This window comes from Argopecten irradians, chromosome 4 (genome assembly GCF_041381155.1).
Source record: "Argopecten irradians isolate NY chromosome 4, Ai_NY, whole genome shotgun sequence".
Classification (NCBI taxonomy): domain Eukaryota; kingdom Metazoa; phylum Mollusca; class Bivalvia; order Pectinida; family Pectinidae; genus Argopecten; species Argopecten irradians.
In genome coordinates, this window is record NC_091137.1 from 16,635,944 (window position 1) to 16,650,497 (window position 14,554).

General features: G+C 35.9%; 1 protein-coding gene across 1 annotated transcript; it reads right to left on the bottom strand.

Annotated features, from left to right (window-relative positions):
* Positions 1-803: 803 nt before the first annotated feature.
* Positions 804-9,922, bottom strand: LOC138322123 (uncharacterized). The gene is made up of 11 exons (XM_069266182.1): positions 9,727-9,922; positions 9,077-9,262; positions 8,610-8,704; positions 8,201-8,336; positions 7,769-7,885; positions 7,243-7,461; positions 6,564-6,683; positions 3,100-3,328; positions 2,373-2,386; positions 1,837-1,915; positions 804-1,541 (listed from the first exon to the last, which is right to left on the bottom strand). The coding sequence occupies exons 1-11, from the start codon at positions 9,806-9,808 to the stop codon at positions 863-865; spliced, it is 1,956 nt and encodes a 651-aa protein (XP_069122283.1). The 5' UTR covers positions 9,809-9,922; the 3' UTR covers positions 804-862.
* Positions 9,923-14,554: the final 4,632 nt, after the last annotated feature.

Genomic DNA, 14,554 nt, shown 5'->3' on the forward strand with positions numbered 1-14,554 from the left:
GTCTTTCTGGTAATTTTCTAATCTGCAGTATATATTCTAGATCATTCTTACGATTAATCACTAGTACGCATTTGGTTCATTTCAAAATTTATTTGTCGTAAAAATACAATGTAGCATGAACTAATATTTCTTTTGCAAGATATATATGACAGCTCTGTCCGAAAGTAATTCTAACTCTCACAATCCGCCTGAAGGTCACAAGCTGGAAACACAAGGGCACTTTGAACTGTTCATAGATGTTTTCCCGGTACTACGACTTCTTTCCACACAGAAAACGAACATGTATTTTATTGATCTTGACTTCATGATATGTCTCATATAGAATCTTACTGTTTGCCAAATAGTTTTAATATTGTTAAAGTTAATCTGCTTGTTAATCTCTTTACTTTCTTTCGAAATAACATATTTTTAATCTTTCAATAGTGAGTTGAAGATCAATGTCCCACCTACCTTCCCTCGGTAGGAATCTAGGTTTTGACATTCTTTAGTACACAGTTAAAGTATAGGGTTGAGGGATATAGCAAGTTTCTGGTTTCCCGAGACTTGTCTATTTCTCGAGGCGGAGCCGGAGAAATACATTTTTAGTCTAAACATATCTTTTCTTTTGTATGTATTGGTATATTAATATTGTTAAATCATAAGATAATGTTAATTGATAAGATTTAACATTTTCCACGCTATATGATTAACATCATCACAAGGGAATTATTTTACCTTCTCCACAAAGTATATGATACTATGGTAATTTAATGATTATGTGTGTAGCTACGGCCCCCAAAAATATCTTACACAATTGTGCACAATTACGTATTTGGTATCTTTATATTATATTTATTGATATGTTTCTTACGTCACGACATGATCATGGTAGTGGGTCTGAATGTCTATCATCGACATAGGGATTGTAAGTGTCGTTTCCGTTGGCACTTGGTGGTGCATTAGTCAGGGTATTGTACACGCCTGAATCGAGTGTATTTTGAGTCGTATCATACACACTTATATCTACTTCCCTGTTTCTATATCCTGGTTTTTGGATTTTGTGGTAGAGCTCCTCATCGGAACCGGAAACCGCTCCGATGTGATCATAAACATCATCACGCGCATTGTGGCGAGGAGGGTCTTCATGTAGATCGTTATATAGGTCACTGTCGGAAGCAACATGTCGGATAACGTTTTGATTTGCCTCATGCTCTAATAAGGACCCTTCATGTTTCGGTGATTGCTCATTCGGGGAATTATTTGCTAGATCATAAAGGTTATCACAGTTTTGTGCTAAATCATAAGGAGCGTCATCTCTAATGCTTCCACTCAAATCGAGACAGTGTGGATTGCTCTCATATTTTAGTAAATTGACGACTGTATTTCCTTTTTGTCCCGTGGTCTCTCCTTTACTGGCAGTATGGCTCCTCTCTGTGTCGCCCTCAGCAAGTCTGCGGGACTCGTGTTCCATCTCCCCCACCGTTATATCTAGATAATCGTAGTTATGTGTCTCTAAAGGGATCGTATCTCTATCAGTAGCTTCCTTAGTCCTATGGCGACGGCTGTCGTAAATATAACAAAACAAAAATCACTTATATTAGATACTTCAATATCCGAGCTAGAAACGACAACAAAATATCAGTACACATTGAGACATTGAGTCATCTCAGAAAACATGACGTCATGCTAGCACATATTGCGTCATGAGATCACCACACATAGGTACTGACGTCAGTTATGTACATGGCTAGGTATGCAATTTATTTGTTGACGAAATCCAAAAAATGTTGAGGAGATTTCAATAATATTTATTTAATTGTAAAACGAGCCATCTCAGTGATTTTAATTTTTACTTACCGCCGTACGCATACAATAATTCCCAATGCTGTAAGAACGGAGATGGTAGCACATCCAACAATGATATAGGGCCTTATGTCTGTAAAAGATGATCAAGTTGTGGTGATCAGTGGTTAGAGATAGCACTACCAGGTCAGTAAAATCCCCCTACAATTATAAATTGATGTTAACGAAACTCTGCATCCACATTTTTATATATTCAATATTCTGTGAAGACCTTATGAATTAGTCACTAGTTCTAAATCATTATTTTAATGGGAAAAGAGTGATTCATTCGGGAATATCAAAGTTAAGATAGGACCAAATAACTAGTAACCATAACCATTATTATTCATTTTTTAAGCTGATAAATTATAATGATAAGGATTGCTTGTTTGATTAAATTAACGTCCTATTAACAGGTCATGTAAGGGACGGCCTCCCATGTATGCGTTGTGTAGTGTGTATGAATTGCGTGTTGCATGTTTTGAGAGACTGCGGTAACATATATTTATTTTCACCATTCTCCATCACGCCTTTTGCGTGAAGAAACTTACAAGATAGTCGAAACCTATTCTTCATTTTGTGATATATGATTATTAGATGATAAAGATCTCTTAACAATTTGAACTCAAGCAAACATTTTATTTCAACTGTAATACCACAAACATATGTAGGCGAAGTGCAATTCCAGAGCATATTTGTCTGCTTATTTAGTAAAATATTGTAATTCGAATAATTTTCAGCAAATATCAAATTTAATAGCCTCTTCTTTAAAAACAATTAAATAAAGAAAATCAAATAAAGACCAAACATGCAGAAGGAGCACAGAGAATAATTAAATACCGTGAGAATAATTAAATACCGTGTAGTAGGGAGGAACACAGAGAATAATTAAACTCCGTGTAGTAGGGAGGAACATAGAGAATAATTAAATACCGTATAGTCGGGAATTTTGTGGGATGATATTTTCGGGAAAATTTCAACTGTGAAATATTTAGAAATTATTGAATAATAAATGTTTTAAAACCGAATCACGAAATCTTTGTTAACTAAAATTTGATTTTCTGTTTATGACCAAATCGCGAAAATAAACGACTTTACGGTAACATGTGAACTTAACGGTAAGTCAGAAACGTGTGAACTTTATGGTAAGCCAGTAACATGTGTACTTTACGGTAACACAGTAACATGTGAGCTTTACGGTAAATCAGTAACATGTGAATTAAACAATACCAGATTGTGTTACAGGCGGTTCTTTGTCGTTGATGTCAGTCGTGCTACTCGGAATGGCGGCCTTTGGTACATGTAGACATGTCTGATGTTATTGTTGTGACCTCAGGTCTGGTTATATCCGTTGATGTTGTGGCATCCGGTATCCCGGTGATCATGACCTCTCTGGTTAGATCTGTTGATGTTATGGCATCCGGTATCCTGGTGACCGCTCTGGTTATATCTGTTGTAGTTGTGACATCTGATATTTCGGTAACCGCTGTGACACTGTAATTTTGCTCTGTCGGTAATTAAGTGGAATAAAAAAATTTCAATTAGTAATATTACAAAATTGTTAACTAATTAGAAAATGCAAGATGAAGATTTCAATATATATAATATGATACAATCCCACATACATTTTGTGGGCCTGTGCTGAAAAATATTTCGAACTTCGTCCTTGATCGCATTTTGATTTCGAACGTCTTTAAATTACAGGGTGTCCCATAAATCAGGTTACGCTTTCAAAATGTTATTATTTTTGACATACATGAGCCACAAAAAAGATATTTTGCTATATGAAAATATGCAATCAAACGTTTTATTTTATGCATAATATAAAATAATAATTTGATTCTGCTGAAAACCATTGACGTCGTAGTGACATCACCACTTTTAAGATATTGGCAGGTCAAGAGAACATTATACAGGCACTGAAAAATGTTTTATTCTTTGTGAAACAGTGTTTTTGTTCATATAATGCCCCAGTTCTTAACAACTCAAATCCTTCCTGTGTGAGTATTACCAGAGGGGCAGAAAGTAATCACCAACACCAGAAAATATTGTCCAATGCATTAATTAGGTAGTATAAAATAAGAACAAATTTTTAATGCTACTGCTCAAATGTTGCTCAAATATCACGGATAACGTCGTTTTTACAGTATGTTATTTTCAAAAATGTGTCTTTTGTGAAAATCGTTGCTAGGATTACATAGATTTGTTTGTTAAGCTGTTTGTTAATCAAAATATGAAATGTATGATTGCAGGCTTTTTGGAGATGAAATCCTGTTGCTTTACTTGTTGTAATAAAGATCATTTTGAACTTTGAAAGTGCATCATAATTTATGGGACACCCTGTACTAATCAGGTGAAACAATCATATATCCTGGTCCAGATGCGATTGTATTTAAGCAATATATCAAAAATTGAATGTCAGATAAAATATCCCTTGCGGATCACAAACGTTAAATTATATCCAATCAATGCCGGAACGTTGATAATTGATCTTGAAATGGCGGCCGTGTATTACCACAAACATCTCACAAATATGGGTAATAGAAAACCGTTTCAATCATGGAAAGACCATAGGAACCTCTGACAATCACAGGAAATCGGAGTGCTTTACAGATAACAATTCAAACCCGGGGTTAGGTTTTAAAATGGCCTTAGCAGTAAACACGATAGCTTGTATCTGCTATAAAGAAGTCTCTGTAATCATATAATTACAAATAGTCTTTAAACCAATACATGTACACATACGCATGACTAAAGTGCCTATTTTGTGCCAAAAATGATTTTCTTATTTGTTTTTTTTGGGAGAGGGATGCTGCAATATCATTTTTTTTATTTGTTCAGAAAACTAAATATGAACATGTTTGATGTCATATATGCAAGCCAAGAAGTTACATTTTTAAATATATTAAGAACAAGAGATAAAATATGACGGATTTTAAATATGCACGTTTAATATTACGCGATATATGCAAAAATTCATATTCACATTAAGAAATATTTGTTCATTGAACATATTCTTGAATTTTCACTCTACTTAAATGTCATAATAGCATTTAACAATTGTATTCTTTAGAATATTGTAAACCATCTTATATTCACGCATAAGATATTCCACCTCTTCGTTATTTTCATCATATTTTCTACCATATGGCTCTTACAGACATATCGTGTACCGATGTGGTACCATTTCTTTCCCCCTCTAATAGTTTCCCCGGGGAATGAATCGGCTAGGTGATTCTTTCCCCTCTCTTGAATAATTCTAGGGGGAACTATTGGCTAGCTGATTATTTCCCCCCTCTCGATTAATTTCCAAGGGGGGGGGAACTATTGACTAGCTGATTCTTTTCCCCTCTTGATTACATCTAGGGGGAAACTGTTGGCTAGCTGATTCTATCCCCCTCTCGAACTATTTCCAGGAGATGGGGAGACCATTGGCTAGCTGATTCTTTCCCTTTCTCGATATTTTTTAGGGGGGGGGGGTTGGCTTGCTGATACTTCCCCCCTTCTTTATATATTTTTAGGAGGGGAAAACTATTGTCTAGCTGATTATTTCCCCTTCTTGATTAATTCTAAGAGGGGAAACTATTGGCTTGCTGATTCTTTCCCCTCTCTTGTTTAGATCTGGGGGAAACTATTAGCTGGCTGATTCTTCCCCCCCTCTTGATTAATTCTAGGGGGGGACTATTTGCTAGCTGATCCCTCCTCTTGATTATATCTAAGGGGGGGGGGGGGGTTATTGGCTAGCTGATCCCCCCTCTTGATTAATTCAAGGGGGGAATTATTGGCTTGCTTATTCTCCCCCCCCTTTTGATTATATCTAGAGGGAAGGGGGGGGGGCAAATAAGCTAGTCAATAGTTTCCCCCTTATAGAATAAATAGACAGGGAAGGGAGGTAAGAATCAGCTAGTTAAAAGTTCCCCCCTAGAAATAAATATAGAGGGAAGGGCGGGGGGGGGGAGAATCAGCCAGCCAATAATTACCCCCCTAGAAATAAATAGACAGAGAATGGGGAAAGAATCAGCAAGCCAGTAGCCCCCATCCTCACCCTAGAAATAAATAGACAGGGAATGGGGAAAGAATCAGCTAGCCAATGGTTGCCCCCACCCCCTAGAAATAAAATCAGAGGGAAGGGGGGAAGAATAAGCAAGTCAAAAGTATTCCCCATAGAAAAAAGAGACAGGAAACGGGGAGGGGGGATCAGCTAGCCAATAGTTCCCCACATATAAATAAATAGACAGGGAAGGGGTAAAGAATGAGTTAGCCAATAGTCCCCCAAAGATATTAATAGATAGGGAAGGGGGAAGAATAAGCTAGTCAATTGTCCCCCTCCTAGATATAAAGAGACAGGAAAGTGGGGAAAGAATCAGATAGACAATAGTTCCCCCTAAAAATAACTTTCCCCGGAAAAAAAATCAGCAGGGGGGGGGGGAGAATTTGCTGTTGGTATTCAGTGTAAAGGTTTAGACAATGATTCGCGACACATTTGAATTCGCGTACAATCTTTCGCGAAAATACGCGACAATGTGTATCTCTCTCAGATAAACTGTATCTCTCTCAGATAAAATGCCTTACAGTATTATCATATGCAATATTGTTGTGTACGCATTGGTATAAGTATCACGTGTTTTAAAGCTTGTACTCTACGCCTACTTTGGTCTCCAAAGTTTTTATCCATTACTCGAAGGGATATTAATGAATACGTAAATTTAATCAATAAATAAATGTTAATTATGATAACTTACGCTTCTGCCGACACAGAAATGATGATTTTTTGGTACAGTCATGCAATCTATCTTGGGACACGCTCGGTGATCCTTTGACTATGTATAGGCACCATTGGTTGGTAACATTGGATGGGGGATCTGGAATTACAAATCAGAGACGCTTCTCAGGGTTTAGTTCGTCATTATAGGGATCGTTACTTCGTCAGAAGGAGATAAATCAACCGTGACATGTTTTTATGGTCCACGATATCACTGATATATATTTTTCCTTGTTGATTTAGTCACGGGTTTAATATATAGATACATCGAAATATAAAACGTTGCATCAGTTAATATGATGAAGATATAATAATTGTTAACTAAACCAACTGAAACGGAATAAGTATACTGTTAATTTGTTGGGTAACTCGTCCTATTAAAAGTTAGGACCATTTAAGAACTTGCCAATTTTATATGATAGAGGAAAACTGAAGTAACATGAAAAATCACCAACCAGAGATCAATAACTGGCAACCGCCAACATTGAATTAGAACTCACTGAAATGGTTATATGCATAATCTTTAAATAAACCTATATTTCAGAAAATCATGAAATTAGATTTTTTTCAACTGATTGATCAACTTGTCAACTATGTTTTCTGGTTAATGTATAATGTCACCAGTTATTAAGTTAAATTCAAATTATGACAGACCCTACCCTTCACAGACTCTACAAAGAGCTCTCTTCTGCGGACTCCAACCCAATACTGTGAAGGTTCGCTATATCTAAACTGGCTGACACTCAGTTTTGTCGGGTTGGCCAGGTAGCTCCCATTGGTAACACAATGCTTCAGTGCGTTTTTATAATTAAGAAAAAGAGCACTTCCGTTATTGTTCTGGGGTATATAAAACGGTCGGTCGCTGCTGTCATTTGAATCTATGAAAATATAAGGATGGCATAAGTTAGATAATATATCCATGGGCAAATTATCGAGAGAAAAAAAAAACCCAGAAATTAATAAATATTGCATTATTCCTCCTTTTCATGTCACTTTTCTGTTTATACAAGGTTTTTTGACACAATTTTAAATATTATTGACAAATAGTTTTTTTATATCTTCTTTTTCATTTCACGTTTTTGCAAATACTTTACAAAAATACGGGATGCCTTCACCAACACGAATCGCAAATTGACATGACAATGAATTATAAGAATATGAAGATAAGATTTTCAGTTTACTTACCCACTGCACACAAAAAGGATTTCGGAATCAGACAGTGTCGCGCTTTTATCACAATGGAGGAACCTTTCTCCGCCATTCCACAATGGGACCTACTGATACCTCCCTTGATATCAGTGTCTGTACCAAATAGCAGTATGCATAAGAAAATCATTCGAGATAAATTACCTTTATAACTTTATTACTTTTACATTTCAGTGAAATACAATGATATCATTAAGAATATGAAGATATTAAATATTAGTTTATATACTGTATACCAACTTTCGCGACCAAATTAAATTTGCTAATATTTGTTGCTGTGAAATAGTATAAAAGTGTGGAGCATTATAAAGTGATTGCCGACTAGGATACACCCTGAGTCATTGGAAATACATTTTAATTAAGATTTGATCAGTGAATCATTGTCCACAGGCATACTAGGACGGTATTTACATGTAACGTAGTGTTGATAGACCTCGTGTCCTCCACAGTAGTCCTCCTTCTGGCCTGGACAGGTGATGTTACACAGCTTTAGGGGCTTCCGAGTAGATACATCCGGAGGTTCATCAACACACACACAGTTATATATCTGTTAAAGGAAAACTTCTATTAAAACTATTTATCATACAGAAAAGAACTCGTATAAGGTTTATTCATGTTAATTGATTTTCATACCCATAATGTACAACACAGTATTACGCTTTTAAATTATCCTTTTGCCTATAAAAGTTATCAATGCAAATATTGCATATCGAAAATTCCGATAGATAGAAACGTTACAATTGATCCGACTACATCTATGAGTTCCGAAAACGACCAATTGCAAATACTGAATATGATAAAACAGTCCATTTTGACTTACGTTCACTAGGATGTCAGAAGCACCACAAAAACGTCGACATTCAGAAATGTCATTTTGTTCGATTCTATGTATCTGTCGAGTTGAACTAAAACAACCTGAATCAGAACAAAGAAGTAAATACAATGGGCGGATTCGTTTACTAAAGAGAGTAATATAACAGAGAATCGTGTTGTTTAAATGTCTGTTTGATCTCCGGGCTTTAACCAGAAAAGGATAAAAGGCATGGATATCATCATATTTCGTACTAGCAATTATTTGTAGTAGAACTGGAAATATCCATCTTCTCCCAACGTAATATATATGAATCATGGACCTTTTACGGACCTTTGTTGGGGTCCATTATGCTGTTATAACGACCGGTTAGAATACATTCGGTGTTTCTAAAAATGGAAACACCGAGACAATATGCTAGTGACAATGAAAATTGTGGAAAATAATATCATATCTAAAGTTTTGATATAAAGTACCAGTGGGATACATCCAGGGCGTGGTGTATGTGTATTGGCCGACCCAGACGGGGTCAGAGGTCGTTAGAAGTTGTCGAAGTTTCTCGACCTCCTCTGGCGTAGGTACGGCGAGGGTGGCGTATATGTCTCTACAGGTCTCGAAGGCCTCATCCCACGTTAACTTGATGTCGTAAAGCCACAAAGTATCTAAACACACAATGCCATCAAAATATCAATTTGATTGAAATAGTGATTACTGGTTTCTGTTGATTCTGCTGTTAAAAAAATGAAAGGATAGAAAAAGGATTTGGACACATGCAAAACGTCCACTCGATATTATGACGACCACAAAACTAAAAGCAAATGATAAAAAACTGTTACTACTGAAGAGAATAGCTCAGGAAAAGTCTTCATACATTAAGTTAGGAAATTCTTCATGGGATGTTATGTTCAAAGAAAAACAATCTCAGAATTTTTTTTTATCTAGCTCACATATGAAGTTTTACATATTTTTTATAGATCATTTTCAGTCGAGGCCTAAACTATCAACTAGGAAGTTTATCATTCAACATCAAGTCTGTTCATTACAATACACGCCATCAATGAAATATAACACACAAACAAAAACTTCGTGTTTAGGTCATATACATAACGTTAACTATACACATTACCACTGATTTTCGTTCTATCCTCGGCGTTGACCCTCACTCCCTGTAGTGATACCACCAGGATAATGATCCAAGGATGACCCATTCCTCAGTGGACAATTACATAATGCTAATGATACATCTGCTTCATTTCCTTGTTTGCCTGACAAATGTTACGAATGTTGCTTAATGAAACGTGTTTTATCAGTGTTAGAGTTCCAGGCCCGCAAAATTTATTCACATTAAAGCTAACGTCAGTGTTCCACAATAGTTCCTCCTTTAATGTAATATTTTAAGGTCAGTGTCCCACAATATTTCCTCCTTTAATGTATTATTATAAGGTCAGTGTCCCACAATAGTTCCTCCATTAATGTGTTATTATAAGGTCAGTGTCCCACAATAGTTCCTCCTTTAATGTGTTATTATAAGGTCAGTGTCCCACAATAGTTCCTCCTTTAATGTGTTATTATAAGGTCAGTGTCCCACAATAGTTCCTCCTTTAATGTGTTATTATAAGGTCAGTGTCCCACAATAGTTCCTCCTTTAATGTGTTATTATAAGGTCAGTGTCCCACAATAGTTCCTCCTTTAATGTGTTATTATAAGGTCAGTGTCCCACAATAGTTCCTCCTTTAATGTGTTATTATAAGGTCAGTGTCCCACAATAGTTCCTCCTTTAATGTGTTATTATAAGGTCAGTGTCCCACAATAGTTCCTCCTTTAATGTGTTATTATAAGGTCAGTGTCCCACAATAGTTCCTCCTTTAATGTGTTATTATAAGGTCAGTGTCCCACAATAGTTCCTCCTTTAATGTGTTATTATAAGGTCAGTGTCCCACAATAGTTCCTCCTTTAATGTGTTATTATAAGGTCAGTGTCCCACAATAGTTCCTCCTTTAATGTGTTATTATAAGGTCAGTGTCCAAATAGTTCCTCCTTTAATGTGTTATTATAGGTCAGTGTCCACAATAGTTCCTCCTTTAATGTGTTATTATAAGGTCAGTGTCCACAATAGTTCCTCCTTTAATGTGTTATTATAAGGTCAGTGTCCACAATAGTTCCTCCTTTAATGTGTTATTTAAGGTATGTCCACAATAGTTCCTCCTTAATGTGTTATTATAAGGTAGTGTCCACAATAGTTTCCTCCTTTAATGTGTTATTATAAGGTCAGTGTCCACAATAGTTCCTCCTTTAATGTGTTATTATAAGGTCAGTGTCCCACAATAGTTCCTCCTTTAATGTGTTATTATAAGGTCAGTGTCCCACAATAGTTCCTCCTTTAATGTGTTATTATAAGGTCAGTGGTCAGTGTATCCCACAATAGTTCCTCCTTTTAATGTTTATTATAAGGTCAGTGTCCCACAATAGTTCCTCCTTTAATGTGTTATTATAAGGTCAGTGTCCACAATAGTTCCTCCTTAATGTGTTATTATAAGGTCAGTGTCCCACAATAGTTCCTCCTTAAAGTGTATTATGGTAGTGTCCAAATAGTTCCTCCTTTAATGTGTTATTTAAGGTCAGTGTCCCACAATAGTTCCTCTTTAAATGTTATATAAGGTCAGTGTTCCTCCATAAATAGTTCCCTCCTTTAATGTTTATTATTATAAGGTCAGTGTCCCACAATAGTTCCTCCTTTAATTGTATTATAAGGTAGTGTCCCACAATAGTTCCTCTTTAATGTGTTATTATAAGGTAGTGTCCCACAATAGTTCCTCCTTAAGTAGTGTCACATTGTTATTTTAAGGTCAGTGTCCCACAATAGTTCCTCCTTTAATGTGTTATTATAAGGTCAGTGTCCCACAATAGTTCCTCCTTTAATGTGTTATTTATAAGGTCAGTGTCCCACAATAGTTCCTCCTTTAATTGTTATTATAAGGTCAGTGTCCCACAATAGTTCCTCCTTTAATATGTTATTATAGGGTAAGTGTCCAACAATAGTTCCTCCTTAAATATGTTATTATAAGGTCAGTGTCCCACAATAGTTCCTCCTTTAATGTGATATTATAAGGTCAGTGTCCCACAATAGTTCCTCCTTTAATGTGTTATTATAAGGTCAGTGTCCCACAATAGTTCCTCCTTTAATGTGTTATTATAAGGTCAGTGTCCCACAATAGTTCCTCCTTTAATGTGTTATTATAAGGTCAGTGTCCACAATAGTTCCTCCTTTAATGTGTTATTATAAGGTCAGTGTCCCACAATAGTTCCTCCTTTAATGTGTTATTATAAGGTCAGTGTCCCACAATAGTTCCTCCTTTAATTGTTATTATAAGGTCAGTGTCCCACAATAGTTCCTCCTTTAATGTGTTATTATAAGGTCAGTGTCCCACAATAGTTCCTCCTTTAATGTGTTATTATAAGGTCAGTGTCCCACAATAGTTCCTCCTTTAATGTGTTATTATAAGGTCAGTGTCCCACAATAGTTCCTCCTTTAATGTGTTATTATAAGGTCAGTGTCCCACAATAGTTCCTCCTTTAATGTGTTATTATAAGGTCAGTGTCCCACAATAGTTCCTCCTTTAATGTGTTATTTTAAGGTCAGTGTCCCACAATAGTTCCTCCTTTAATGTGTTATTATAAGGTCAGTGTCCCACAATAGTTTCTTCTTTAATGTGTTATTATAATAGGTCAGTGTCCCACAATAGTTCCTCCTTTAATGTGTTATTATAAGGTCAGTGTCCCACAATAGTTCCTCCTTTAATGTGTTTTTAAGGTCAGTGTCCACAATAGTTCCTCCTTTAATGTGTTATTATAAGGTCAGTGTCCCACAATAGTTCCTCCTTTCCAATAGTGTTATTATAAGGTCAGTGTCCCACAATAGTTCCTCCTTTAATGTGTTATTATAAGGTCAGTGTCCCAACAATAGTTCCTCCTTTAATGTGTTATTATAAGGTCAGTGTCCCACAATAGTTCCTCCTTTAATGTGTTATTATAAGGTCAGTGTCCCACAATAGTTCCTCCTTTAATGTTATTATAAGATCAATGTCCCACAATAGTTCCTCCTTTAATGTTATTATAAGGTCAGTGTCCCACAATAGTTCCTAATGTTATTATAGGTAGTGTCCCACAATAGTTCCTCCTTAATGTGTTATTATAAGGTCAGTGTCCCCAATGTTCTCCTTAATTATATAGGTCAGTGTCCACAATAGTTCCTCCTTTAATGTGTTATTATAAGGTCAGTGTCCCACAATAGTTCCTCCTTAATGTGTATTATAAGGTCAGTGTCCCACAATAGTTCTTAAGTTTATTATAAGGTCAGTGTCCCACAATAGTTCCTCCTTAAATGTTTATTATAAGGTCAGTGTCCCACAATAGTCCTCTTATGTTTATAGTCAGTGTCCCACAATAGTTCCTCTTAATGTGTATTATAGGTAGTGTCCACAATAGTTCTCCTTTAATTATTATAAGGTCAGTGTCCCACAATAGTTCCTCCTTAAATGTGTTATTATAGGTAAGTGTCCCACAATAGTTCCTCCTTTAATGTGTTATTATAAGGTCAGTGTCCACAATAGTTCCTCCTTAAATGTATATTATAAGGTCAGTGTCCCCACAATAGTTCCTCCTTTAATGTGTTATTATAAGGTCAGTGTCCACAATAGTTCCTCCTTAATGTGTTATTATAGGTCAGTGTCCACAATAGTTCCCCTTAATGTGTATTATAGGTCAGTGTCCCACAATAGTTCCCTTAATGTTTATTAAGGTAGTTCCCACAATAGTTCCTCCTTTAATGTGTATTATAGGTATGTCCCACAATAGTTCCTCTTTAATGTGTTATTATAAGGTCAGTGTCCCACAATAGTTCCTCCTTAAATGTTATTATAAGGTTAGTGTCCCACAATAGTTCCTCCTTTAATGTGTTATTATAAGGTCAGTGTCCCACAATAGTTCCTCCTTTAATGTGTTATTATAAGGTCAGTGTCCCACAATAGTTCCTCCTTTAATGTGTTATTATAAGGTTAAGTAGTGTCCCACAATAGTTCCTCCTTTAATGTGTTATTATATAGTATATAGTTCCCACAATAGTTCCTCCTTTAATGTGTATATTATAAGGTAGTAAGTGTCCCACAATAGTTCCTCCTTTAATTGTTATTATAAGGTCAGTGTCCCACAATATTCCTCCTTAATGTGTTATTATTAAGATCAATGTCCCACAATAGTTCCTCCTTTAATGTGTTATTATAAGGTCAGTGTCCCACAATAGTTCCTCCTTTAATGTTATTATAAGATCAATGTCCCACAATAGTTCCTCCATTAAAGTGTTACTCTAAGTTCAGTGTTCCACAATAGTTCTTCCTTTAACGATATAAATATATAATCACGAATTCCTCCAAATCACCTTCATTGATTTTCCTTCATTGTATAAAATGTAAATATATTTTTCATTATTTTTTGATAAAATAAGTTGCATGATCTATACTACCTTGTAAGCCTCATACGGCTGGCAGTTGATATTAGGTTCATGCTTTTGTATCTTACATGCTTGATTATGGTAATATTTTAAGCGTTATACACTACAGAACAAGGCAATCAATTTGCAAAGATAGGCCAGGAGTAAGTGTGATATCTTTGTGATGTTTCGGGTTGGTTTTATTAGTTTAGCGACATCTTTACAGCCAGGGTCATGTAAGGACGTACAAAATGTACCAGGTTTCTTGGTGGAGGAAAGCCGGAGTACCCGGAGAAAAAAACATCGACCAGCGGTCAATACCTGGCAACTGCCCCACATATAATTCGATTCCGCGTCCCAGAAGTGGAGAGCCTGTGGTAATATGTCGAGACATCTTAACCACTCGGCCACCGGGGCCTCTCTGTGTGTAATATTTGTATTCTATGTGTGTTACGTCAGGACATATGAT

Coding starts and splice junctions, on each gene's coding strand:
- LOC138322123 (XM_069266182.1), bottom strand. CDS start 9,808: ATGGGTCATCCTTGGATCATTATCCTGGTGGTATCACTACAGGGAGTG. Junction 8,705..9,076: donor GCCCTGGATGTATCCCACTG/GTACTTTATATC, acceptor GTTCTGATTCAG/GTTGTTTTAGTTCAACTCGA. Junction 1,542..1,836: donor ATTATTGTATGCGTACGGCG/GTAAGTAAAAAT, acceptor TATTTACGACAG/CCGTCGCCATAGGACTAAGG.